Source organism: Lates calcarifer, linkage group LG18 (genome assembly GCF_001640805.2).
Source record: "Lates calcarifer isolate ASB-BC8 linkage group LG18, TLL_Latcal_v3, whole genome shotgun sequence".
In the NCBI taxonomy this organism is placed as follows: Eukaryota; Metazoa; Chordata; class Actinopteri; family Centropomidae; genus Lates; species Lates calcarifer.
In genome coordinates this window covers 7,961,051-7,987,649 of record NC_066850.1, presented here as the reverse complement: position 1 = coordinate 7,987,649, position 26,599 = coordinate 7,961,051, and the positions used below count along the sequence as shown (strand labels likewise).

The window sequence follows — 26,599 nt, the reverse complement described above, 5'->3', positions numbered from 1 at the left end:
ATGTGCTGCTCTCTTAGCAGAGCTAGTCTTGTTCATTCTAATTCTGAAATCCTCTTTGTGAAAGTAATGTGGTGCCACTGATAGAAAGCAGGATTAACCTATGCATGGAGAGGGAGCTTACATGGAGCACTCAGCAGGACAGTACTCACTCCATTCAGCTTGTAGAGAAACGCCCGGGGCAACGACTGCTTTATTCCCACATACACTATTAGTACAGTACGGGGCTTTTCTGTGCTCCTCTCCCTCTTCATTCCCCTCCACCCTCGTGTCAGAAAATCCTCCACGAATTTGAAGACATCAGCACAAGCGCCTCTCCACGACAACACTCTGCCGCTGGCATCATTTCCACAGCGACACCCTCTCAGTGGGAGAATCTCCTAGGTGACGCCCTCCGTTGACACGCCCAGAAGTGGCTGTTGTCTTTTTGTAGGCAGGTGCATCCTGTGCAGGAGCAGACGGACTAGCCTGACACTGGTCTTTTTTTTTTTCTCTCTGTGGGAACACCTATGCAGCTCTGTTTCTAGTCTGGAAGTCAGCAGCAGGCTAAACAGAGCAGGCACTGGAATTCAGAAAGAAAAAAAGAGAGTTTGCATTTGTTTTGCAAAATGTAACTCCTAAAGTTTTTCTAAACTTTGGTCATGAGGTTTATATGACTTAAGGGTCTCAACAATTAGCAGTTTCTTCTGTTTTTGACCCAAATGTAACCTTCAGCTGTTGGATATCTTGTTTTACTTTGTACATCCTGCAAGAAACTGTTGAAAGGCTGTACAGCAAGGCTAAAGGGCCACTGGATTCATAGACTGACCTTGGACAGATAATGGAGGGCTATGTTTATGAGCACTCTGGTGCAGAAGGAGCGAGGGAGAGCCAGCTGGTGGATTACCGGACAATTGTTGGGGACACACAGCCATCACGTACCAATGTTGGATCCAGAGATGGAGAGCACTACGTCCGACAAACCTCACACGGCCACGGGCATGAAACTGCAGCCCAGCGGTACAGTGCCACACGGATTCAGGCCGGTTTCAGCCCAGAGAGGTGAGTTACTGGGAAACTATAGGAAGAATGAGTCACTATCAGTATGTGGGTTCAGATACATCTATTTGTTTCACTATTTTCACAGAGTGTGTCAGGAAAGGTTTTTGGAACTGTTTGTTATTGCAAGTTTGCCTGCTGCAGAAATCATTTCTTACTAGCAAGTGTAAGAGCTGAATAACTGGACAAACTTTTTTTTTTCAGAAGACTAAAAATGACTTTGCACAAATATAATGCTTTAATAATAATTTCATCATCCATGGTCAAATAAAATCTTTCTCATGCTTTCACTGGCTCTGCCTTCATGGGGCTGCACATGTAAATTCACTCTGTCCCATCGGGTCAGTTTACATGTCCACACGCTCGTATTAAGATCAGTTTGCAAATGCCCCTGAGGTTAAATCCCTTGCTTTGGGTGACACACTTCCTTTTTGAGTTGTTTGAAACCTCTGTATGTTTCACCTGTGGCTCATTGTATTTAGATTTTTCAACCAGGCAGTCTCATTGAGATTAAAATCTCTTTTCCAAGAGAGATCTGAGAACAGGAAACAATCACAACAACAGAAACAGAACAAAAAGAGATCTGGGATCAACAAACAATGGCAACAACAGAAAAGGTGTAACAACATAAATCAAGGAAAATGAGCAGATGTCAAAAACACAGAGATCTTAAATTGTTGGGTCCTATTTTTATCCTTGCTCCTCTGCCTCGCCTGTACCCAGACATTTCCACGATGCACCATCGAGGCAGGAGTTAGCAGAGTGCTGCAGGGAGGATAAACAAGACTGAATCAACTGCTCAGAATAGCTACAGTGCATAGAGGAACCACTGACCCATATTTGTGATGACCCACATTTAATTTGACACAAACACAGAGTGGGAAACTGACCCTCCCACCCCCCCACCCCACACACACACACACTCACCTTGGCAGATATATCTAACAAACCTCACCTAAGATAGTTATAGAAAAAGGGGAGGACTGTGAAGCATAGTGGGTTACAATTGAGACCATGTGGTTCTGTACTGTATTTGACATCTGAAATCCACCTCTGCAAGAAACGATCAATATACAGTATAACTCGTTATATTACATGACCGGAAATACCAGCCCCATAAACAGTTCTAATGTTACACAAAAAATGATATGAAATATTCAGTGTATCTGTGCAACCCCATTACATTACACCATATAAATATAATACATTGTTAGCCATATATTTGGCTGATACTGCATGGGATATCTGTGTCAGATTGCCATCGTTTGTTTTATACATGCAAGATTGGTTAAGGTTATCACAGTCTAGCCACACATTTGTGGTCAATGGGAACAGCTCTTGAAGTTGTGTTAAAATCTAAAATGTGTTTTAAAAAAAAAAAAGTAACACATATTGGTAGCAAGACATTTTTATTCTGATCTTTCTGCTCCATGAAGACGTGATAACAGATAGTGACAGTCATATTTTTAGTTGTGAGGAAACAACAGTGGTTTTCTGTCAGCTACCCGTGCCAGACATTTACGCCGCGGACAGCTCGATGACGAGAGCAGCATGCTGACAGACTGTCAAGTGATGTGAATACACACGTGTGTGTACTGCGTACTAGATAGTGACTGTGAGAGTCTGTATGTGTGGTTTTATGTTGCGTCTCGTTGCCAGAAAGCCAAGAGACTGTGCACACTTATCTCTTATAAGCACAGTGGGGTGTTTTTTTTACATTGTTAGGTGCTGCTTTTTGAATTCATTCTTAACACACTACTGCTCATTAAATGTAACTTTCTAATTAGATTTCACAGTAAGTAATTAAATTATGTGTTTTTCTCACAGTGGCTGAACCTGCCCTTGTTCCTTCAACAAGCTGATGTACATCACACTGAAAGCAGCTACAATACTTGGCGGGCAATTTATAGGGTGGTTTATTGTTATATCCATTTCTGTACTGTATATTGCATATACTATTAGAATATAAAAGGAGTGAGTTTAATCCATTTGTGTTCCTTAACATAACATTAGATGCGCTCTGTTACTCGTAGTCACTCTGCACGCTTCTTGCAACTGACATCATGTGAATAAAATGCAGGCTTTTCAGTACACTTAATCCACTTTAGATGATTCACATGTGACCAAAACTCAAGCAGTGCTGCTGTGTAAATTTGACATGGCCTTTCTCTAAAAAAATAAGCCATGACAGCTTTTACTTTGGGAAGACAATCAGTAGGGTCATATATATTAGACAACAGAACTGAGAGAAGTACACAGCCACATAATTTCCTCTTTAACAGTGTTTTAAGCCATGCCCATATCCTATTTACCTAGCTCTACCAAGAACTGTGATACACACCATCAGATATATCCAGCAAACAACACATGGCGCTGTATTACAATTAACAAGAAAGAAAAAAGTTTATCATGCACATTCTTTTTTTACAGTACACTAACAATGCTAATTTAACAGAAGAGAAGAAGAAATAGAACTATTGACAAAACTGAAGAAAGCCTGAAACTGAAACAAAGCAGTATGGTAAAGGAATTACTCAGAACCTTTACCTGAGTAAAATGTTTAGTACCACAGTGTAACACTACCTCATCACAAAAAAGCTGCGGTATTATCAACGAAATGTGCTTAAAATATCAACAGTACTCATCATGCAGTAATACTGTTGGAAAGTTTGATATAGTTATTTTTCACATTAAGAGTTTACATACAAACCCTATCATCATCTTATAAAATACTATGAATTGTCATAAAACAGTGACAATAAAGATTTATTCTATTTAATCTAATCAGTATTTAATAAGAGGATGATTATTTATTTATATTTTATATTATTTATTTATTTATATTTTTTACCCTTTCTGGCTCTGCTAAAAATACCTGCCGGTTGACTGTCAGGTCTCACTAACCGGTTTGGCGGCATTTCAGTAAAGCTAGAACAACTATGATATACAGTAGATCACTCTGGCTGCTCTCTACCTCTGAGGCGCAGGATGCACATGGTTAAAACACGCCTCTTAGGGGAGAAAAGGGATGTGACGCTACTGCTACGAGTACATAACACCAACACGCACTGTCTGCTGACCGCGACAGGCAATCGTTTTCACTTTAATGCAGACCGGTGCTTGTACATCTTGGAGCCACGAACGACCGGTGTTTTCGTCTAGTTTGTTCTTCGAGGTAAAGTGAATTAACCGCATTTTACCGTCGCTTTCAGCCTGACTTCTGTAGGTTCACGCATGGAAAGTTGCTTTCCTTTTTGCCCAACGTGGGCATCAGCTCCATAAGGAGCCAGCTTGCTACCGTTTCTCTGTCTAGGAAAAGACATTGGACTTAACGCTAGCAAAGGAGCTACGTAGTTTAAAACGCTTTCTTTGCTGTTAATGGTTGCAACAGCTTTAAAATCTCGGGAGCCTTTTTTTCAAAATAAGCACGCTGCTAATGCTAAATGCTAACGGTTGATACCACATGTCTGCAAGTCAAACATTCTGTAGGTCTAATCTGCTAAAAGTTCATATGAATGTACATTAGTGAATTATTGACACATCTACACTTGGTATGACAGCTGTATAGCATCGTTAATCGGACAAGTTTATCGGCTTGTATATCGTGATATGATTTTCAATGAGGTAACATCAACATCATAGTGTAACTTTAGCTACATGTTGTATCTTAGCTGTGAAGAGGTAAGAGGCTGTTTCAGCTCGGTAATACGTGCGTATTTGTGTTAGACACCGACTAATGATTTACACGAGGTCGTTGTTAACTTGCTTGTGAAGTTAGCATTTACATCAACGAATGTTGGTTTGGTGAAGTGCCAGCCATATTGCCAGCTTGATGATGACACAGTGTCTGTAATTCTCTGGCTAACGGTTTGGTAACGTTGCAGGTATTATTATCCGAGGCTAATAGTATTAATAGTGTTGTCAGTGTGCCCACGTAAGCCATTTTTGTAGTGCTTCGTGTGGAATAATTACAAATGGGTTTATTTTTATTTCATTAAATTTAACTTTAAAATGTTCTAGTAAAGGGTAAATTAATTCAACTGATAAAGTTAAATCAGGAAGGCAACATTACCTCCCCTTCGCATTCTTGACTATGTTAGATAGCCTATAGCATTTTACATATCAGCGTGCATGCACACACATGTTGGCAGAACGTAATACCAGACTCCCTTTAAAACTCTGCCAAAACAGTGTTGGCTTTATTCTCAAAACTATGTAAGACTGGATAAGAGAATGAGTTACATCGTTTAGCATATAATAGGACCCACCCTTAAATTCGGCGTCCATTTATTATTCATAATGCCTACTTAATGTGATAAAATGTCAACTTTAGTTATTGATTCTCCTGTTTACCCGATATTATTCCTGTAAAATATATTGAGGTTAACGCTAGCCAAACCGTAATTAAAAGTAAGGCAATTTTAAGAAGTGTTATTGAGTGAATGGCATGTTGTTTTCCAAAACACTGTGGTTAACTAGGCATTTAGTTGTGATTTGTGAGAGGTGTAAGGAGCTAGCATGGATAACGTTGATAGATTATTGTTGTAACGCGGATCGTCAGCGTTAGGGATGCTGTGTTCTCGTTTCACCGCAAAAACAACAAAGACAGGTCTGAAGTAGCTTATTTTGTCAACTACGGGTGCGCAGTGTAAGCAGCTAATGTTTGCTAGCTACTGATAATGTAATGTAGGTCACCAGGCCAGTAGATGTTACCGCCCAAGTCGAGACAATATATTTTGAGGACGTTATGTTTTGTTTAAAGCACGTTTCATTTATTTTTATTTTTTTCACCTTAGTTGAAAGCTTGCGCTACTAGCGGTGGTCCAGTTAAATGTTAGTGGGTCACCCGGCCATATTTTGCTGAACACGCGGTCGTGTGAGGACTGCTGCGCTGTTGTCGTTCTCCTCTATTGTTTTCTGATGCGCCCGATTTATGTTTTAAAGGTGATAAAGGTTTTCATATTTTCGATGTAGAGACATAAAATTCACTGTAAGATCTCCTCCCCAGCACAAAAATCACGGTAGGATATTACGATGGCGTATATGTGTTTGTGGTACTCGATTATGAGTGATCATATTGTAACTAATGATATTCCTAATTTAGTTGTCAAATGTGCGTTTTCTTAAATTTGTTTAACGCGGTTGCAAGATTATTACAAGATTATTAATGGTTTGTTTTTGTAAGTAGAGGAAGCGGTTGCATCTGGCTCCTGCCACGCAGGCGCACTGACCTGAGGCTTGCTGAGGGATGTTGATGTTGCTATGGTTATGTCTTCCTGTGAGAAGGTCACCAAAGCTCTGCCTACAAAGTGGATGTCTAGTGTTCTTGCAGAGCATCATTGTACTGTCTGTAGATGAGTATCTTTACTGATTATTGGGCTGCACAGTTGATTGAAGTTGCCTCTCCTTATCATTTGGCAGCATGGCGGATTACTTAATCAGCGGTGGCACAGGCTACGTACCTGAAGATGGACTCTCAGCTCAGCAGCTCTTCTCTATTGGAGATGGCCTCACATACAAGTAAGTTTCCCTGCATCACAGACTTTGATTTGTTTTTTTTTTTTTAATCCGAAAATCTCAGTAATGAAATCAGTTAAAAGTAAGGTCTCCTGATTTGTAAAACCTCACCTGGCTGCGCGCAACGGTGGGTGACGTGTACGCACCAGTGCTTTGTAATGGCCAACACATTTTGAACCAGCAGATCTGACCAACAGTGCGTTGTCTCCGATGGTCAAACGGCTGAAGAGCTATGCTCTAAAGGAGATGGGTTGACCTACAAGTGAGTAAAACAGTCGTCTTCAAACTGTTTTGAAACTGTGCTGTTAAAATCCTGTGTCTCTCCAAATAGTGAATTCATAAGGGGGAAGCAAATGACTGTCCTTCCAAAGCAACTTTACTTTGGCTGAAGCGAAACATACCAAAATCTCAATCTGGTGTTATGAATGCAGAAGATAAATGGAGGGCTTGTTGGAATGCTCAACCTGATCTTGGTCACGGGGATGAAATTTGCTTCCAGTGGACATAACTGCATTACTAATTTCAACTAACCATCAAAGTACACGAGCTGTCCTGTGAATGCAGCACACATGACAGAACAGCTTGTGCACTTTCTTACACACTTTGCTTTGATTTAAGTACTAACTCAGCACTAATTTCTCACCTATTACTTACCACTGCACTCCTGGTAAGCATTCTGCTGACACACAAAGAATGCTTTGTAAATCATCATGCATTTTAACAAAGTTATTTTTTAATATTAATCATGTAATCACCTTTTTTATTTTCTTAATCATAAAAGACAAACAAGCAAAGCATTACATCATTCAGTTGTAGTGGTTGCTGGATACAGAGAAACATGCTCTTTCTTTTTAACTTGCATTTGCTCCACTAAAACTTTCTCCACAGATCCTAACAACCAATACAATCAATGCTTATGATGCCTTCTCAGTATTCCCTGAAAGACTAATCAGTTAATGTATTATTGTGCATAATATATATAATTGTCCATATTCCATTACCAACTGCATAAGGCTAACAAATGAAATTTCATTTTAAGTGATTCAAGCATAGCTGAATGGTGTTATCAGCTGAAAGTAATCCAGTTCTATGCTCTAATCATGCTACTGGTGCCTCACAGTAGCTAACTGAATAGAAAACGTAAGGATGTTTGAGTGTGTCCACATGTGATTGAATAATACCCTCCACTCTGTAATCAAGTGCATCACGACCGAAGGAAAGGTTGCGCACATGATGGCCTGAATTGACATCATGTGAATTGCAGGAAGAAGTTGAGTGAATGGGGGTTGGTTTGTGGATGAAGGAGTCTGCATGAGTTTTTAAAATAATCTAATAATAATCTAATAATCTGCTGTTGCCTGTGTTGTAACCTTCTTATGATTCAAGCATGACAAATACAGGACAGATGATAGCCAAAGAGTTTCAGCTCTTAGTTGTGCTTTTCATTTCCCTTGCATATTATCATATAAATCAGAAGTTTGTAGTTCAAGATCTTTCCATTGAGGTGTCAGTTGAGGAAAAAGAAAGCGAGGCACCCAAAGAAAGTGAGACACAGGAAGACAGAAACAGCTTTGTGAGAGAAACGGCTTCCTGCAGTGTTGTGACCTTCAACCAGGTGCAGAAATCATGTCCTGAGCATGACTGTCAACATGTTCTCTCAATCAGACCAACTCTCAAACTCCATATTTCTGCCTGCACTCTTGAAATGGCCTCAAAAGTGAAGGTGTCTGTTTATGCCTCTGTTAACGACACATTCATAAACTGTATTTTATATGTTTAGACACTATAAAATCTATCCATGAAAGATCTCCGTAATCACGTTTTGCCACTTGCTCACACAAGCCCCAGGCTATTGGTTATGGGTAAACACTAGATTATTGGCATTCACACGAGACTGAGGGTTTCAAGTGAACTATATCCTTGAAACTCTACACACATGACCATGTGGTTTATGTCTTTAATTACCATATAATCTGAACTGTTTCGCCTTTTTGAATCCTTAAGGGCAAGTTCCATGGCAAACCTCAACCAGCTCTCATTAGATGTACTGTAAACCGTCAATTACCTCAGGCGTTGGGTTGGTATGCTACAGGCACACAACCAAGCAGACAGTAGCAGATAAATTCCTGCTGCCACCTGTAGTGTAATAATAATCTACTGTTGCCTTTTTTTACTGCACAAACCAAATGAAGTGCTGAGTCAGACATACATATATAGTAGTTATATATATAGTTATTAAATTTGCTGCTACATTAAAAAAAAAAAACGGTGCCATGCTTTCAGATGCTTAGATTGCTTTGGGTGTGGGCAGACAATGCTGCAGGTTCTCTTTGATGTCGCAACCAGGGCAAGAACAGACAAACAACTATGCAAGCAGGTGAATACAAGTTGTGGCCACTGTTGTATTTTGAAAGGCTCCCACTCGGCATCATGCATTTGTCTACATTTAACATTTAAATGAAAACCATAATCATCATAGAATTCACAGCCAACTCAGTGAGCTCTTGTGATGCAAGCACTGATCCAGAGTCAGTTGGTACAGCCCCGTGTACTGCAGCTGAGGTTTTGTGGCTGTTGCTAAATGCTAGCAGATGTGTGCTGGACTTCCCGACTTGTCCCTACGTTGGTGTCTGTGGCTGTGGCTGTTTTGGGCTCTTAAAATGAGGGGAAACAAACAGGGCTCCTCCCTTGCACTGTCCAGTCTAGTGTGGCTATTTCAAACCTTCCTTTTCCCCCAACCACACTAGAGTGGAAAAGATCTGTCAACCGATTGGCCCCTTTCCTTTTTCTCACCTGTCCTGTTCAGCATTTACCTTTTTGGCCTCTACTCGCCTTGACGATTCCCTCTCCAGATTTCCCCCTACATGCAAAATGGAATACAAAGCTGCCCTTATTCCTCCATCTTTCCATCTGTCCCCTGCCTCATTTCGCACCCATCTGCAAAAACCACAAGGTACATACAGAGTTTGGTTGAAAAACAAATTCCTCTGTCCAGCTCCTGCTCTCTCACTCATCTTGCTCCACCTCTCATTATGTACATACAGTCCGAGAGCTGAAAGAAGTCAACTGTAGCTTTTTTTTTAACCAAGCTTTTTTTTAACCAAGACGCACCCAACTGCACTCAGTGTCTGCACTCAGCAACTGTGCCACTCTAATATTCTGGGAACCATGAGGAGACATAAAAGTGTCCAACAATTTTGTTACAGATTCTAAACTGTGAAATTAGTAAAAAGATTAGCTAATCCTGAACTCATCAACAAGCAGAAAAGTAACATATTTAATTATACCCTGATGATAGCTTATGATTGTTATCAGATTTTTATTCATATCCTTGGCTATTCAGAGTCATACTCTTATTTTTATATATCATATTCATATCTGTATTGTTTACCCATCTTTTTCAGTAGCAGTCATTTGTACACTTTTCAGTTCACCCTGTGAATTCACCATACTCATAATGTAGGGGAAGGTTTCAGTTTTCTGCTTTTCTCGGAGATGTTTTGTAGAATTTACTGCAAATGTTTAAAAAGGTTTAAACTGGAACTCTGGATGTTTTTAAACCTCACAGCACTGCTAAGTTGCAAGCATTAGCCCCTTACTTTGCATTTTGTTTGTCTTTCAGTGACTTCCTGATTTTACCTGGCTTCATCGACTTTACATCAGACGAAGTGGTGAGTAGGCATATGATAATAGATCTCTGAGAGTGCAAAAGGACATGTAAGGTCTATTATCCTTTCAGAAGGGAAGGTTATTGCACTGTCACATCTGAGAAGAGACTTGATATCCTGGATATTATTAAGGACAAGCCACTCCTTTCCTCAGTTTCTCCCACACCCCTCATGATGATGAATGTGTAGTCTAGCAAAGTCAGCAGTCAGACCACTCTGTGTTGGCAGAACCGCCTCCTAAACCATCAGCTATATTACACTGGCGTCTTTTTAATTTTTTTTAAACAAACCTCTCCACTCCAGACCTCAGCGTCATTGTGGTAATTGCACCTCTTACAAAAATAGTGTTGTTTTTGCCCACGTAAAACCATCTGCATCATTTCTTCTCTCCTGCTGCCCTGCTGTTTTTGCCCAGTGTGGTCAACCACCGGCTGCTCCCTCACCCTTGTGTTTACATTTGTGTCTGGTCGGTTGCTCATCCACCTCTCCCAGCAGATGACGGGAGAGTTAATCTCTGAGCTTTAGACGAAATCCCCCGTCTTCGGGTTTTGTTCATCTCAGAGGGCATTAATTTAATTGATACCTCTAATCTCTCACTGCTTCCTTCACAGCAAAGGAGAGCTCGATTTACTGTGTGAGCTGCTTGTCTGCCTAGCTGTGTTGTCATGGGGTAGTGTCTCCACAGCATCTTGGTCTGCCCTAGTTTTTCACTGGATAGTGGGGCCATTCAAGCTTGAATAACACAAATGCCTCCACATTTGGCCTCAGTCACAACTTTGAATAGAGTAGTTTATGTGCACACTGCAGCTCAGTAGATTGAGCTGTATATACTTTGAGGTTTGCATGTGCTTGGTAAGGTTTTAGAAACATAACAAGGGGCCACATGTGGGAGGAGGAGCTATTGTGGGAAATTCTTCAGGGCCGTGATGTTCTCGACACGCTTTCCTAACTCTCAGTTGAATTTAGCAGGTTTGTGCAGTTGTGCTCTCTTAATTGAGAAGTGGTGTTAGGTGAATTCTCTTGCCTTTCACCGTGAACCTCTGAGAAAAGCAGCGAGCAGCCCTCCATAGTTTATGTCTGTCACAGATAAGGAGTAAAAGCTTGGACATCACAGATCTCATATGCTGCCTTTTTCCCACGTGTGAGGAATGTGCAAAGAATGTCATTATTTTCACTCTCCCCGCTGAAGATAGCACAAATCTGGCACTGGCTGTTGTGGGAAGCAGTAAGAAGTGAAAGTTGTTGGAGATACTGTAGTACGGCTCGTTCCCATTTTTCCAGACAGTGTCAGGTTTCTGTCCCTGAGAGGAAGGGAGGACAATGTTTTCGACAGACCATGAATTTTATTTTGTTTATAGACATCTCCTATCAAAAATAAACACTTCATGACACACCCAGGCTATTGTTGTATACATTTTTATGTAAAAGGAGCGCTTGTAGCATACATCTATCTTATTACAGTCTGCTTGAGTCAAACTTATTGGGCTGTTGTCATTTGAGGTTATGTCCTTAACCATTAAGACACAACAGTAGAATACTGTGTATCTCCCAAGTTCAGTCTGCCCCCTGGTGGAACATTTACAAAATGTCAGAAAGTGACTCCACATGTTCAGAGTCTTACATTAACACTCGTCTTTTTGTGTCCCAGGACCTGACATCAGCGCTGACCAGGAAGATCACGCTGAAGACACCTCTCATCTCCTCCCCCATGGACACTGTCACAGAGTCAGCCATGGCAATTGCTATGGCGGTAAGATAAAACTTCTAAAATATGAAAGAGCACTGATGATTTCCATAATTTCCAGATCCTAAAATCCACATCATTCTTTTTGAATTTGGTAGCTAATGGGAGGCATTGGCATCATTCACCACAACTGCACACCAGAATTCCAAGCCAATGAGGTCCGCAAGGTTAAGGTAAACTAAGGTTATCCTTCATATATACATATAACTACTGTGTATTTTATGCCAAACTGTCTCAGCATTTTGTAGTTAAGACCAATGTTCACTGATCATGTTTTGGTGGTAGAAGCAGTGGTATAATTGCTGTTGTTGTTTTTATTGTCTTGTTGTCGTTTCAAATCATGTCCCATCTTGTCCCTGTATAGGTTACGGTAATTGTCCCCTTTCTATGTTTTGTTTTCTGTGTGTGTGTGTGTGTGTGTTTTGTTGGCTCCTTTTACTGTTGTTTTGTTGTGTTTTCCATATCGCTGTTAATTTATCGTTGTACTTCTTGAGTGGTGTTTTTTGTTTTTGCGCTGCGTTGGCTGCTTTGCATAAATGAAGAGTGGGGAGAAAAGCAGTATTTGTAATAATTATGTTTGCTTTGGTTTCCAGAGGTTTGAGCAGGGTTTTATCACAGACCCAGTTGTGATGAGTCCACGCCACACAGTCGGGGATGTGTTTGAGGCCAAAATAAGACATGGCTTCTCTGGTATTCCTGTCACAGAGACAGGCAAGATGGGCAGCAAACTGGTGGGCATCGTCACCTCTAGAGATATTGACTTCCTTTCTGAGAAAGACCATGGCAAACCTCTGGAGGAGGTGTGCATTTTTTTTCTCTTCTTTTTTTTTTTTTTTTTTTTTTTTGTATTGGCGTTACTCATTTGATTTATTTCACAATATTGTACTGATGGTGTTCTAGGCTATGACCAAGAGGGAGGAGTTGGTTGTGGCTCCAGCTGGTGTTACACTGAAAGAAGCCAATGATATCCTGCAGCGCAGTAAAAAGGGTGAATAAAAGTTTAAGCATGAAAGCTGCTTTTTCTAGTTGGAGTTTGGTATCTTTCCATGTAATTTAACAACACATCTTTCACTTTCTCTGTAACCAGGCAAGCTTCCCATTGTAAACGATAATGATGAGCTGGTGGCCATTATCGCCAGGACCGATCTGAAGAAGAACAGGGACTACCCGCTGGCCTCCAAAGACTCACGCAAACAGCTCCTGTGCGGCGCCGCCATCGGCACCAGGGAGGATGACAAATACAGACTGGACCTATTAGTGCAGGCTGGAGTGGATGTTGTTGTACTGGTGGGTGTGTCTCATGGTTAAATTGTGGTTTTATCTAAATCTTATCACTGGTGCTAGTCTTATCATAAAAGTGTGAGAAGGCCAGGACTAAACTTAGATAACTGTTTGAGTAGAGAGTTTATATATACTCAAATCTGAAAATGATTCACAAACATTAATGTCAGTTTGACTGACATTGTTTTGACTGACTTGTTTTCCTGTGTGTGTGATATGTCTGATATTTACACTGTATATATTTTAACCAAGAACATATTTGCATTTCTAGGACTCCTCTCAAGGCAACTCGGTCTATCAAATCAACATGATAAATTATATTAAACAGAAGTATCCAGACTTGCAAGTGGTGGGAGGAAATGGTGAGTTTGTTGACATCGGAAACACTTTACTGGTGTTTATGGTTTATGAAGCATTGGTTAAAAGAACTTTGACTTTGTACATGTTGCACTCCCTGCTTGTTTTGGCAGTGTTCTTCTAATAAAAAAAAAAAATTATCATTTTTCGCACTTTCTGTTTTCTTTTTTTTTCCCCACCCACAGTGGTTACAGCAGCCCAGGCCAAGAATCTGATTGATGCTGGTGTGGATGCTTTAAGAGTCGGCATGGGCTGTGGCTCCATCTGCATCACACAGGAAGGTAATCAGTCCTGCTGTACAGTGCCATCTCCTGAACTCAGTTACAGCATATTTTTTCTTTCTCATTGTTGAAGCACTATATAATAAAACTGTATACTTTAAATATAGAAAAGGGTTAAGAAGAATAATTAATAGGTAAAGAATATATAAATTACAGCTGTAGCACATTCATCCTTGCTGCACATGTTCTTTATCTGGCTACAAGCTACAGTGAGAAGGAAAGGCGATCAGTTGCCAGCAGTAACAAATACCCTGAGACCACTCCTAGTTGTCATGGTGATCTGCCAAGGCCCCGTTCTGGGTTGCCATGGGGACCGGCCTCTCACGCTCAGACTAGGTCATGTTCGCCAACGACAGCAGAAGAGACGTGTTGCAGCAAATAGACATGAACCTGAATTATCTGTGTTAGTTACCAGTGAAACAGACACTGCTTTCCACTTGTCCCAACTTGTGTTCTGCATCACCTGAGCGTGTTGTGTGATCTGCCTTCATGGGCAGTCATGTTAAATTGTGTTTCCTGCCTTCTAGTCATGGCATGTGGGCGGCCCCAGGGGACCTCGGTGTACAAGGTAGCAGAGTACGCCAGGCGTTTTGGTGTGCCAGTCATTGCTGATGGTGGCATTCAGACTGTGGGCCACGTGGTGAAGGCTCTCTCACTCGGAGCATCGACTGGTGAGATTTCAAAGATTGTGACGCAGAATGTTGTAACATTTTCGGGAAAAAATACCTAATCCAATTAGGTTTGGCTGGCTGATACAAGGGCACAGAGACAATTCTTTCCCGTCTCCCACTCCAGTTATGATGGGCTCATTGCTTGCGGCAACCACTGAGGCTCCAGGAGAGTACTTCTTCTCGGATGGTGTGCGGCTGAAAAAGTATCGCGGTATGGGCTCCCTGGATGCTATGGAGAAGAGCACCAGCAGCCAAAAGCGCTATTTTAGGTACGTTGGAGGTCACAAGTCACGAAAAGTCAAAATCCAAGTGCAGCTACTACAATACTGTGACTGGTTTTAATATTAACTGGGTGATGTCGACAGTGAGGGCGACAAAGTGAAGGTAGCCCAGGGTGTGTCTGGCTCAGTCCAGGACAAGGGGTCCATCCACAAGTTTGTACCATACCTGATAGCTGGGATCCAACATGGCTGCCAGGACATCGGGGCAAAGAGTCTGTCTGTCCTCCGGTGAGACGTTTGTGTGGATTACTGGTTATTATACAGATATTAACATGTATGTGTAGCTATTATAGTTAATAGTGTTTCCATATTTCTCAGTTCCATGATGTACTCCGGAGAGCTAAAGTTTGAGAAGCGCACCATGTCTGCACAGGTGGAGGGAGGTGTTCATGGGCTCCACTCGTAAGTACAAAAACTTCCAGAAAAACTCCTTGCTACATTAAACCCTACATCTGGATGCACCTTATTGTTACCAAAATAGCAGTATTCTGTTGCAAAAACCAAACACCCTCACCCACCCTATTTTAAAAGGACATAGAGGTACAAACAAAATGTCAGTTTTTTTTCAGTGAGGGCTGCTCCTGACACTGGTAGGTTTCATCTGCCATTACCAGAAGCAGAAATGGGAACTCAGAACAGTGGTTTCTTTGTTGACTCACATAGATGATTTCATCATTTCACTTCTAAGAAACCACTTGGCTCCATTTACTGTACATCCTGTTAGATGTTGACCTTAACAAATGCAGCAAGCGAAAGTAAACCTGCCCAATGCATTACAGTTTCAATTATTATTCGCTTCAAAAATACTGAATGCCATTTTCTGCCAGATGCTTTCAGGAAGCATGACATAACGGGTGGATGCAGTCGTTGCATGAATATTAACAGCAGTTCGTGAAGTCTTAAAAGCACACCTGGCTTATATTAGAGCAAATGCTGATTCCGATGTTTCTTCGCCTCCACAGTTTCGAGAAGAGGCTTTACTGAACCGTTGGGGGTGGGGTTTGGTGGAGCACACATCATCAGTGCACGTGACATGATACCCAATCTAAAAGTGACCAAATGATAAACAGCCACTTCTGCTAAAACGCGTACCACCCACTACACCCTTCTCTTCCCTCCCCTGCGTTGCATCCACCGTTGCTCTCTCTAATCCCAACCCTGCTGCTTGGGGGAGGAAAGAGGCACCGTAGCGAAGTGAGAATCTTCAAACTGACAACCGACTCTCCGAACACCTGGGATTTTGCACTCAAGAAGCGGCGCATCAGGGTTTGCGGAATGACATTACATACCTGTATCTTGAGTATGCAGCCTGATCCCGGTTGAGTTTGTGTATGTGCGCGTGTGTGTGTGCTGACAGCAGTGAGAAAATGTGAATGACAGTGTGCATGTGAATTATGGGTAGTGTGTACCTGAATGTGTGTGCGTGATATAGTTTAAAATGAGTGCTAGGACAAACCAAGTGAAGGTGCACTGTGTATTTCTTTTGTCCTCCTATTATTAGTGAGTTTAAAACAGCCATGGTGCAGATCCCATCAGTATCTTTTCTTGGCTTTTTTGGGATCCACGCTTACCAGCAAGCTCCCTGTCGGAAGCCTCACACATCCCAGTTCTCAACACTCTAGTACGTGTGCAGAAAACAAGAAACACTTGTCTCTCTATGTGCAGTGTGCTGGTGTATCATTGAAAATGTACTCTTTTTTTTTTTTTTTTTCATTTGTAAGTCCTCACAGGTATGAGCTACTTGATAGTAGCTGCAGCGCTTATTGTTTACTTTGTGTATTGTGCATCTCGAGGTATGAGATATTGCCTGAATCAGTTATCCTGTCGACATTATACCCTCCATTGAAATCAGTAAACAGAACTCTCAGAATTCACAGTCATTAACACTGTGAACATTCATTTTCCCCTCAAAGACATCTTGAGCCAAATAATCAGTGTCCTATCTCAGTCCATAGTGTTCATATGTTGAACATGGAAGGGGACCAAAAGCTGAAGATCAGGAAGGTTAAAAAAATAAATAAATAAATAAAATATATCAATCAAAAATAATACAGAGAATTATCATTTCTCTGCCCTTAATTTGAATACAAACTCGGTCTTTTCAAACAAACTTTATAATAAACCTGTATAGTCTTGGGGGCTTTAAATTGAGCATGAAGGGTTTTTGATATGCATGTTTGTTTTTTCACTAAGCCAAACACGGCTGTATTTATATTCTGCTTTATTGTAATTGCATACATACTGCCAAGTGTATTTACACTTCCTCTGACTTCAAAACCAAAATTTGCGCAACAAGTTGCTTGTTACCTTGTCACCCGTTCATTCCGGCACTCTCACAGTGTTGCATAGCTTCTTTGTGACAGGCTTTATTTTTATTTCTGAATTATGTTTCGTTTTACCAGAGATATGCCTAGAAACAGGGATGGATAAAGGCTGCAGATGACAGCTGAGTGAAAATGCATTGAAATGCATAACGCTATACACACTCGCCTCCTTTTCTTACTTTGGAACAGTATCGCTGTGTTTGTTATCATTCAGCTTAAGTAGGAGTAGGCTTTTCTAACATTTTCATACTGGATGTCCTTTTGCCAGATGTAATTTTTTTTTTTTTTTAATAAAATGTCCCCGATTGTAAGACTTGAGTTGCTTTCTCTAATGTGCTAATGTGCTTTACCCTACACAGGGTTCACTTGACTAACAGAGAACTTGCAGTTGCTATGAATTGCAAGAAAATGTACATGGAAATATATGGAGAAATATATACCTATATTCCGTTAAATGACTGCTGCTCGTTTTCAGTCTCCCACCTAAAGAGATAATTCAGGTCTTAAAATGTCTTATTTGTCAAGTACTGAGTCCTGTTAGTCCATCTAAAAAGCACAAATAGAGTAAGTCAGATGTTAGGTTCACACATTGTTTTTTTTTTTTTTTGTGTGTGTGTTGCACTTTTTTATGATTTAAATTTCACTATACTGAAAAGCAGTTACAGTTGCCGTACTGGTAGCCTCTGCATCCAGCAACCAAAACAGTGCACAAGGGCTTTTTAGATGGACAGAAAAGACTCAGTAGTCAATAAATCCATTGGGGTTTTTGAGAAATATCACTTCAGAACATGTTTACAGTAAAACACTCAACAGAAGAAAGTTGCTTTTGCTGTTCAATATGGTAAAGAAGAATAAATAAATCATAACGTGTGTGGACTACTGTCTTATTTCACGAGTTGTGAAATCACATTGAAAAATATCAGAATGGAATTTAAATAAAATTAGCCCAGTGTTATAAAACAAATTTTATTAAACAGTGTGTTGAGCAAAGTTATGTTGGAACATAAATAAATTAGTAAGACGGTCATAGAGGATGCTATCAGTATATGTAGAAGCACAGTCCATTGGTAATAAATGCAGAGGGAAACGGTAGCATAGTGTGCATTTTACCAGTAGAGGGCACTGCTGCACCATAACTAAGTAAGCTGTGTAGCATTGGTATGAAGAGTTTATTGTTTGACAAACTTAACTTTAATCCAATTTATTCAATATGAGCTTTAATGACTGATATTCTGCTGAATTTGAATGTATATTACTTCAGTAGTATTTAATAAGTGCTTAATTCAGTCACAGTACAATCTATTGGAATGTTGGAATGCAATAAAAACATTGTACAAATAAAAAATCCTGTTATCTCCACTCAGTAAAATGTTACTATACTTTTGACTGTATCAAACTTCACCAGCCTTTATCAAACATGTAAAAGTTACAAATTACCTTTTGGCTTTTGACATTCTTGGCACTTAGACCCTCGTAGACATTCACAAATGACCACATAAGAAAGCTTATCAACCTCCAAAACCTTCATTTTGGCAGCTATGGGTCTTTTATGGTGTATGCAAAAGCTACCATGCTCTACCAAATAGGCTATAAAAACCATGAAGGTCACCTTGCTGCGCAAAGCAGACACCCCTCTCAGTAAGTCCTCAGTGTAACCCTTGTTTGACCATAACGTCCTTTTATAAATCAATAGTCTCACTGCAGATGCTCAAAGCATCGATTTGTCTGCAAACACTGATGAATTCCTCCTGCACCGATCGGTCTGCCTCCGATGACATGTCTAGGTCTAGGCTCTCCTGTGAGGCCGCGCCCAGTGTATGATAATTCCTCTGTGGGTCAGCATGGGCCTGGTGGCCAGACGTCACTACATGGCCCGTGCCCCCTTGCTGGAGAAGCTGCTGAGCATGTCTTTCAGGGCTTGGGCAGAGGACCAGTGAGGAGCCCCCGAGAGAGGCTCGGTAGAGGGAACAGGAGGAAGAGCTGCCCCTCCAGCGTTCGGGGGATGAACAGCTGGAGGAGGAGGACAGGGAGGGAGATGGTGGTGCACCTACAACAGTTTCTCCTTGAGATTGGGTGGTAGGGGGCTGGGGCTGAGAGACAATCTCCACGCAAGAAGATGTCCGATAAAGGCCGGGGTCAGCAGAAAGAGGATCACAGAGGCTGTTGCTGGGAAGTGCACAGTGGTTGTTTATTGACAGATCACTGCAGCGAATAGGCCTAGTAGAGCTGAAGAGACTTATGGGAAAGAGGGCCTCACTGAAAAGTGCCTCGTCTATGCTGCGACGAAGGTTGATGGGCGAAGGTGGCCGCAAGTCTGTAGTGGAGTCACTGGTAAATGAGGAGCCACCTGATGGCTCTCGGCCTCCTCCATCCTCAGGTTTTTCTGACCCTTGTAAGTCCATATCCAAGTCCAGGTCTCGGTATGCTAAAGCCCGGTTACTGTGGTAGAGGAGGTCTAGGCCATTCAGACTGCTACCAAGCCTCTCATCCATCAGAGTGTAAAGAGGAAGGCTTTCAGTCTCTCCAAGCCCAACTGTGTCAACAATGGCGAGTTTCTCCTGCTGGCTAAGGGTCCACTGGTAGCTCCCAGGCAGAATGGGCGATTTGGTCGCCAGCAATTCAGTCCAGCAGCTTCCTGCAGCTGGAAGATGGTCAGAACAGTAGACTGGTTGTGCGACCACCAAGGCTAAGGTGAGACAAACTCCAAGCTCACAGAGTCTGCAGCTAAACTGAAAAGTCCACCAGGGCCAGGGGTGGAAGACCTCCTCTCCACCTGCAACACCCATAGCATTGAGCATTGCATATAACTGCAGTCCTGCACATGCTAAAGAAAACAATGCTGAAAGACAAACGGTTACAGCTGCACGGTCCCAGTCCCGGCTCTCAGCAAAGGGACAGCGGTTGTAGCGCTCAGCAGGTGTTGGAGAAGTGTTGTTCAGGTGGTAGATGTGCTTCGAGTCTGCCCGCACGTAAATGTAGAACACAAAATAGGCAGCAGACAGAAATGTGGCCAGCACTACAAAGGCTCCCCGGGAGATGAGGGAAAGAAAGAGACAAAGGGGAGGCTTTTGCTGGTAGAACTTCAGTAATGCCACTGGACCGAACGCTGCAGCAAAGTGCAGGACAACCAGGCAGGCCAGGAAACAAGGTCTCTGGAAGGCTGAGTAGGACAGCTGCATTCTTGAGCGCATGGAGAGGAGAAGGAAAACCAGGCCGAAAGCTGCAGTCAGGCAGGGAAATGGGGCTTCATAGAGCATCAGTGAGGCCTCAGTGGAGGGCAAGCGATCCTGGTGGCCGTAGGCATCGTACAGGAGCGAGAACGATCTGGTACAACCAGCAGCTAGGAGGAACAGGCTGACCAGAGCAAAGTAGCCACATCCAGATGGGCATCGCAGTGGTAGGCAGAGCAGATTGAGCGCTGAGGCTAGTGTTAGCATAGCAAAGACACAACCAGCGCCGTAAACATGTGCTTCCCAGGCCAGGCCCCAAGCTGCCATGGCACTGTTCCAGTCAGTGTACAGGGGCACCAACATGGGTGGAGCCGGGATCAGGAAAGGGTTGAATGACTGGTTTGTGGCAGTGGTGTTTTGTGTGGGTCTGATGTCCAAGGTGGTGGTGGAGTCCCAGGTGTTTGAGAGGTTGCAGATCCCAGAACGTTCTTTATTGCAGTCTGGAAGGAAGGTGATGTCGCTGTCCACTGGGTTGGACTTCCAGTCTTCAGTATCGAGAGGAATATGTGGAGTTTCTGGGGGAATGCCTAGAAAGAAAGTAGAATGTCAGTTTGACCAAATTCTTGACTACTGTAGGAAACATGATTAATATTTGAAAAGGGAGTAATTGAAAAGGAACAGAACAAGAAAATCCAAAAACTTGGAAATGGAAATAGCTTTAAACATCTACTTTTATATCACTTAAAGGCATACTAATCATCCACTCATAGGAATACACAGAAGCATTTAATCACTGTTCAAACTATCAGAGCCAGAAAACAAATTGGCTTTGGTCCAAGATGGTGAAAGCGTGCTTTCCCCCTAATGTGCTAATCCCGTTTAAAAGCTTGTAAGAAGGCAACTTCAAACTGAGCAGGGCCCAAAAGAGGAGGCATAAGTGTGTGAGAGAGTGTGTGTATGTGTGTGTGATCAGCCCACTCAGAACCACAGAGCTAGTTTCTCTTGCATTACGTAAGCCATCTGGAGTTTCCATGTGAGTACAGTTCGTTGTGATTGTGTTAGACATGTTTTAGCACTGTGAAGGAAATTGCTGTTTCCAAGTGGTTTAGCTTTGGAAATAAGGAGTAACCATGAATGTTTGTGTTTGCATGAACATTACTGAGGCGCCTGCAAAGCTCATCTGCGGCGTACATGTTTATGCTGTTCAATTACTGGGAGACGACTTGAGTGGAACGTAGCTCGTCACTTCACACAGCATAATGTGTCACAGATGGGCACAAGGACAAACATTTTTGTAGTCTCCTAGTGTCCACATCAATAAATTTCACATCACGTATCTTGTTCTTTTCCACAAAACATAACCATCACCACATGCACACTATCTTTCCACCATAGAGAAGAACATATTAAGACCTTAAGTGTAATGATGGCAGCTTTACAAAAAAAGGTAGTCAAATGCAGCAGAGGGGGAAGCAGCTTCTAATTGCATCTCTGTCATTTGCACACACAGGATCATCAGTCATTTTGCTGCAGGCTTATCACAATCACTCCTCCATAAAGAGCCAGGTGCTATAATGGACCACTGAGACAGGGACAAATGAACAGGATAAAGTGACAGCACAGTAAATCACACAGCAGGCTTAGTGTGCACTCACAGATGTATTTTGCAATAATTTTGGTGTGAGATTAGCGACTTATTTTTGTTGTGACTCTTGTCTAAAACTCCCAAAAGGGGTTTAATTATGTCTGATGATGTCTGGGGAATACATTATATCTGGTGGTAATATTATGTGCCAGTTTAAGAACTGAAATGTGCAGACCTCACCACCGCAAACCCCTAAATCTTTGCGTATAGATTGAAGATGTCTAATTTGTTTCCTGAGTAAAGCTAAAAATGGAATTCATGTGGTTTAGCATTTTTGTTTTAGGTCTTTCTCGTGTCTTTTAATGTACTTTTATGGGTTGTATTTTTTTGTTTCCCATCCCACCCTGTCCTGGTCCCCTAATTCATTCTTTTGTTTATGATTTCCCTTCAACACCCGCCTTCAAAAAGGGGAAACTCCCATAGGTGGGTTTGTTATTTTTAAACTGGGACAGTTTTCTATAGCAAATACTGCTATTCTCTTTGACTGCCCTGGATTTTACAAGTCTCTTCCCACGCTTCATGTTTTATGCCTCTGCTGAGCTTTGCCTCTTTTTCCAATTGTATAGATACAATGTATGGCAGCTGCTGCCTCCATTATGGTTAACATGTGCAGCTCTGACAGTGTGTGTGTGCTTTTAGTACTCTAACATCACTGTGATGATGCTGGTATGCAAACAGCCAGAAACCTTTTCTCTTGGATGAATGTTAATGTGTTTCCTCTACAGTTTTTGTCTGTGTGCTCTTTTTGGGTGTTGTGTATTTGTATATTTGCATGTGTTTGTGCCGTTGACACTTGCTGTACTTCAGTACCCCTTGTGAATGAAGCCGTGCTCTCTTTCTGCCTCAGGTCCTCATGAGTGGCAGAGGATTTTCACAAGTGCTTTAGCATAAGCTTTAGCTCTTCCCCTTTGTCTGCCTGTTGTTGTCAGAGGCTCTCTAATTTTTCCTCGTTCGTCTCCTAACCCCAGAGCTGAATCAGAGTCCCAGGTTGTAATGAAAATGTCAAGCTCTGGGAAATACGACCCCACTGCCAGCTGCCAGTGCATCCTCTACTGTAGCGTGACGCAGCAGTTTCATTTCAGACATCTTGAGCTGTCTTTTGAAGCTTAATAATGTCCTCAACAGGAGGAAAAAACAAGGATCGGTGAGTTTTTGAGCAGTTTTGTTTTTGCGCTGATGCACTGTTTTTTAATTAGGCCCTGATGAATCTTTAATAACAAAAAAGTGAAATGCTGTCAAGATGGCTCTCTTATGCATCTTTTTCATAATGATCCCTCAGCATCGCACCAGACTATATTGTTAAGAGCAAATACAGCAGGGAAGAGAGTTAAACAGATGTGTGAGCATCAGTCAGTGCATTGAGATATGTCACACACTGAGACCATGCTTCTGTACAGCCATTAAGTCAGTTAAGCAAATGGACTAAACATAACATTCCATACTTTTCCAGGAAGGACTGACTCAATTATAAACACAGTGGTTTATTTAGAATCACAGCAGTGTCCTGGGGTGTCTGGAACTCCTGTGATATTTTTGTATTAATTTGAAACTTTTTCACACTTTTTTGGAACATTATGGACTGAATTAATCAGTTAATCTAACTGAATTGAAAACAAAGAGTCTGCAGCTATGCTCTGTGTAGCAGCACTTACAACATGCTCACAGTGACAATGCTAACATGCTGATGTCTAGCAGGTAATTCTTCACATAGTCTTAGTTTAGCGTAGTGTAGCGTTAGCTTGCTAACACTTGCTAAATAGTGCTAAACACAAAGTACAGCTATGGCTCATTAATTTAGCAGGTATTTGGTCATTAACAAACAACAAACAACTTCAACCACGGTAGGACCAGAAGAAAAGTCAGGGATCACCAAAGTCATTAGGATTCATCAGTTGCAAGCCATGAACGTTTTTGCCAAATATCATGGCAATCCATCTGCAGTAGTTGTCAAGGTATCTCAGTCTGGGCCAAAGGTCGACCAGCTGACCGACATTGCCATCCCTAGTGCTGTGCCTCTAGCACGGCTAACGATTGACATATTAATCAATGACAACAATAATCGTTACTTGCAACACTACAATGAAATGTTAATGTGTTAATACTTTTTAGTTCAAACACCATACTGAGGCAGTGCCAGATGCATGAAAGCCATGTCACTGATATTCAGTTGTTGTGTTGCGAAAGTAAGCAGGAGCTATGTTAAATCTTGTTGCAAGTTATGACATTACCAGCTTAAAATGAAGGGTTGAAATCTGTCAGTGCTCCAATAAATTTGCACTGTGACAGCACTGACAATGTCATCCTATCAAAACAGACAGTGGCAGCAAGGGAAATGTAGCTGGAGTGTAAAACAAACACTTAGCTGGAGGCATTTTGAATGTTGGGTCCACTGATAAAGCAGGTGGGGTACAGTGCAGTGTTATGCCACTGACTGTCTGGTCATTTGTTTACTTTCCAGGGCAGGAATAGGGTTCCTCTGAGTCACGCCGTGTGGAAAACATGACGAGCACTGAATTAGTGCCAGGTTTTGTTTCCCCGCTCATGTCGATAAATGTCACATCTGAGCTGCCGGGGCTGGCCTGAGCGACCCTGGACAGGGTCTGGTATGTGGTGGTGGCCACGGTACAAGGATGGATCAGAGCGTTACGTTCCACTGCATGCTGCTCGGTCATCTGACACATTCCTGTGGGAACAAGTCTCTCATGCAAGGGACAGTTGACACATCTACAGCAGATACTGAAAGCAAGTCCTCTGCAGACAATCAGACAAGGAGTTTGAGCTCATCATTTCACTAAGATGATAAAGATTATGCTGCTTGTTGGAAGGATATGTTTAAAACAAGTCTGAGCACAGCTATGCTTGAAGTTCTGCAGCTGTACTTAGGAACAGCAGTGCCTTGAGCTGAATGTTAACACTAGCAATGTTAGCAATTTCCACATATTAAGGTTTCATTTACTCAAAATGGAAATACTCTACATTTTGCTATTCTTTCACAATGCCTGCAGGTAATAGGTGATGATCGCTGTCACTATTGTGCTTGTGCCTCAGTGTAAATCAAAAGAGTTTAAGATCTTAAAGCAGTCTTAAGACGATTCTGTGAATTATTAATACAGACTGATAATATACAGTCTATACAGAAGATGAATAAACCATAAACGTCTGAGAATGAGAGACAATTTATCCTGAGTAGTGTCATTTAGGCGTCAGTGGAAACACTGCTAGTGCACAGGGGTTATATTTATGTCTTAATTTCTTTGGGTTTTGCTGGTAAATGTTGAAAGGTATCCCCTACAGCGCCTTAACCTGTAGCCCAGCTGAAGTAATAAAGGTGAAGGACTCTTCTCATGTTACTCTGCAACCCCCACACACACTTGTCTTTAATTTGCTGAGTGTTGATTCTGCATCATGAAACTAAAAGCTCCATGTAGTTTTCATCTGATTGCCTTCAGCTTCAATTTGGCTCACCTCAGAAAAAGCAATTTAGTTGGAGCTCATGGAGCAGTTAGATCATGCATACTGAGGAGGAGCAGTTTTTCGTGTGCATTTGAGGCTGAGGATGTTTTATCTGCTTCCTAAACAGCTGGACATAATGCAGAAGCACCGCCGTGGGTTAATGAAAGCAAACAGTGGAGCTTGTATGATAATCTGTTTACGTGCAGCCGATATTCTCGAAAACATATTTCTGCTTTAGGGTGGACACATTCAAATGGCAGATACACAGAGTAATAACATTATTGTTTCACTCGCTCACTCCTCACTCACTCGTGGCACACCAAACTAGAGAGCCCCCGTAGTGTAAAATCATCAGCGAGTGGCACATTTGACAGGTCTATTTTTGAAAATCACTTGACAACATCTGCTATTCTTGGCGAGGTAATGTGGGCTACATCTGCTCCTGTGAACTGGGCCAAGACTGGATCTCATAATAAACATATTATAGCAGATTTGGTCTTCATTATGATGGACTAATATATGTGGATTTTTACATTCATATTTTATTTTATGATTACGAGCCTCTATTATTTTTTTTTAGGTGATAAGTCCAGGGATGTTCTGTATTTTTCTTATTATCAGCAAATCTAATGAAACATCTGCTGTCTATGTAACCAAAGCCTAATATAGCTTATGTCTTAAACCGCATCATTGCACTAGGTGACATGTTTCTTCATTACCATGAACATAGACACTGTGGTTTTGAGTGAATCCCACATGCACTGTAGTGCCGATGTTATAGCATCAAAATATTTGCTCCCATTTGAGCAATATTTGCTATGCTGAATTCACTAAGTCTGTTTTCCATGCACTTAGTCATGCTTTGCTTTTATGGATACACCAACTTTTCCACTGCAGCCATGGAGAAGTATACAAATTAGTTTTTTGAATTTTCTGCATTTCCTAAGTTGTTTTTTTTTTTTTTTTGTTTTTTTTTTGCTCACAAATTGACAATTGAATATACACATAAACAGGTGTTGAATGCAATATTGCAGACTAGATCTCCTTTTATCATTATATATATATTATATATATATATATTTGTAGCTTTGACTTCTAACCAAATAATAAATCATCCGTTCATAATAAGAAGCAATGGACACCCTGCCTTAGCAAATAGATTCCAAAACAGA

General features: G+C 41.5%; 2 protein-coding genes across 6 annotated transcripts in view; one reads left to right on the top strand and one right to left on the bottom strand.

Moving 5' to 3' along the window:
• The first annotated feature begins 661 nt into the window (after window positions 1-661).
• impdh1b (IMP (inosine 5'-monophosphate) dehydrogenase 1b) lies at window positions 662-18,029 on the top strand. Of its 5 annotated transcripts, none has more exons than XM_018685624.2 (16): window positions 662-1,038; window positions 6,457-6,555; window positions 6,734-6,814; window positions 10,175-10,223; window positions 11,869-11,970; window positions 12,063-12,137; window positions 12,558-12,764; window positions 12,865-12,952; window positions 13,052-13,251; window positions 13,517-13,607; window positions 13,788-13,883; window positions 14,411-14,554; window positions 14,679-14,823; window positions 14,920-15,063; window positions 15,154-15,237; window positions 15,798-18,029. In XM_018685624.2, the coding sequence occupies exons 1-16, from the start codon at window positions 818-820 to the stop codon at window positions 15,817-15,819; spliced, it is 1,848 nt and encodes a 615-aa protein (XP_018541140.1). In that variant the 5' UTR covers window positions 662-817; the 3' UTR covers window positions 15,820-18,029. The 5 variants fall into 5 exon arrangements, with proteins under 5 accessions (XP_018541140.1, XP_018541142.1, XP_018541143.1 ...); XM_018685626.2 differs by having other exon boundaries at window positions 665-1,038; window positions 6,737-6,814; XM_051077734.1 differs by lacking the exon at window positions 662-1,038 and adding an exon at window positions 4,045-4,210 and having other exon boundaries at window positions 6,737-6,814.
• The window catches only part of prrt4b (proline rich transmembrane protein 4b), a 21,788-nt gene continuing 12,937 nt past the window's right edge, over window positions 17,749-26,599 (bottom strand). Inside the window, exon 4 of the mRNA XM_018685623.2 lies at window positions 17,749-20,916. Coding sequence (XP_018541139.1) covers window positions 18,839-20,916 — 2,078 coding nt within the window. The 3' untranslated portion in view covers window positions 17,749-18,838. The remainder of the gene's footprint in view (window positions 20,917-26,599) is intronic.

What these genes read in the sequence shown, in the direction of transcription:
- impdh1b (XM_018685624.2), top strand. Translation starts at nt 818, where the DNA reads ATGGAGGGCTATGTTTATGAGCACTCTGGTGCAGAAGGAGCGAGGGAG. An exon ending in GGAGATGGCCTCACATACAA is followed by an intron (nt 6,556 to 6,733) that starts GTAAGTTTCCCT and finishes ATTTTGAACCAG; the next exon opens with CAGATCTGACCAACAGTGCG. An exon ending in GGTGTTCATGGGCTCCACTC is followed by an intron (nt 15,238 to 15,797) that starts GTAAGTACAAAA and finishes TCGCCTCCACAG; the next exon opens with TTTCGAGAAGAGGCTTTACT.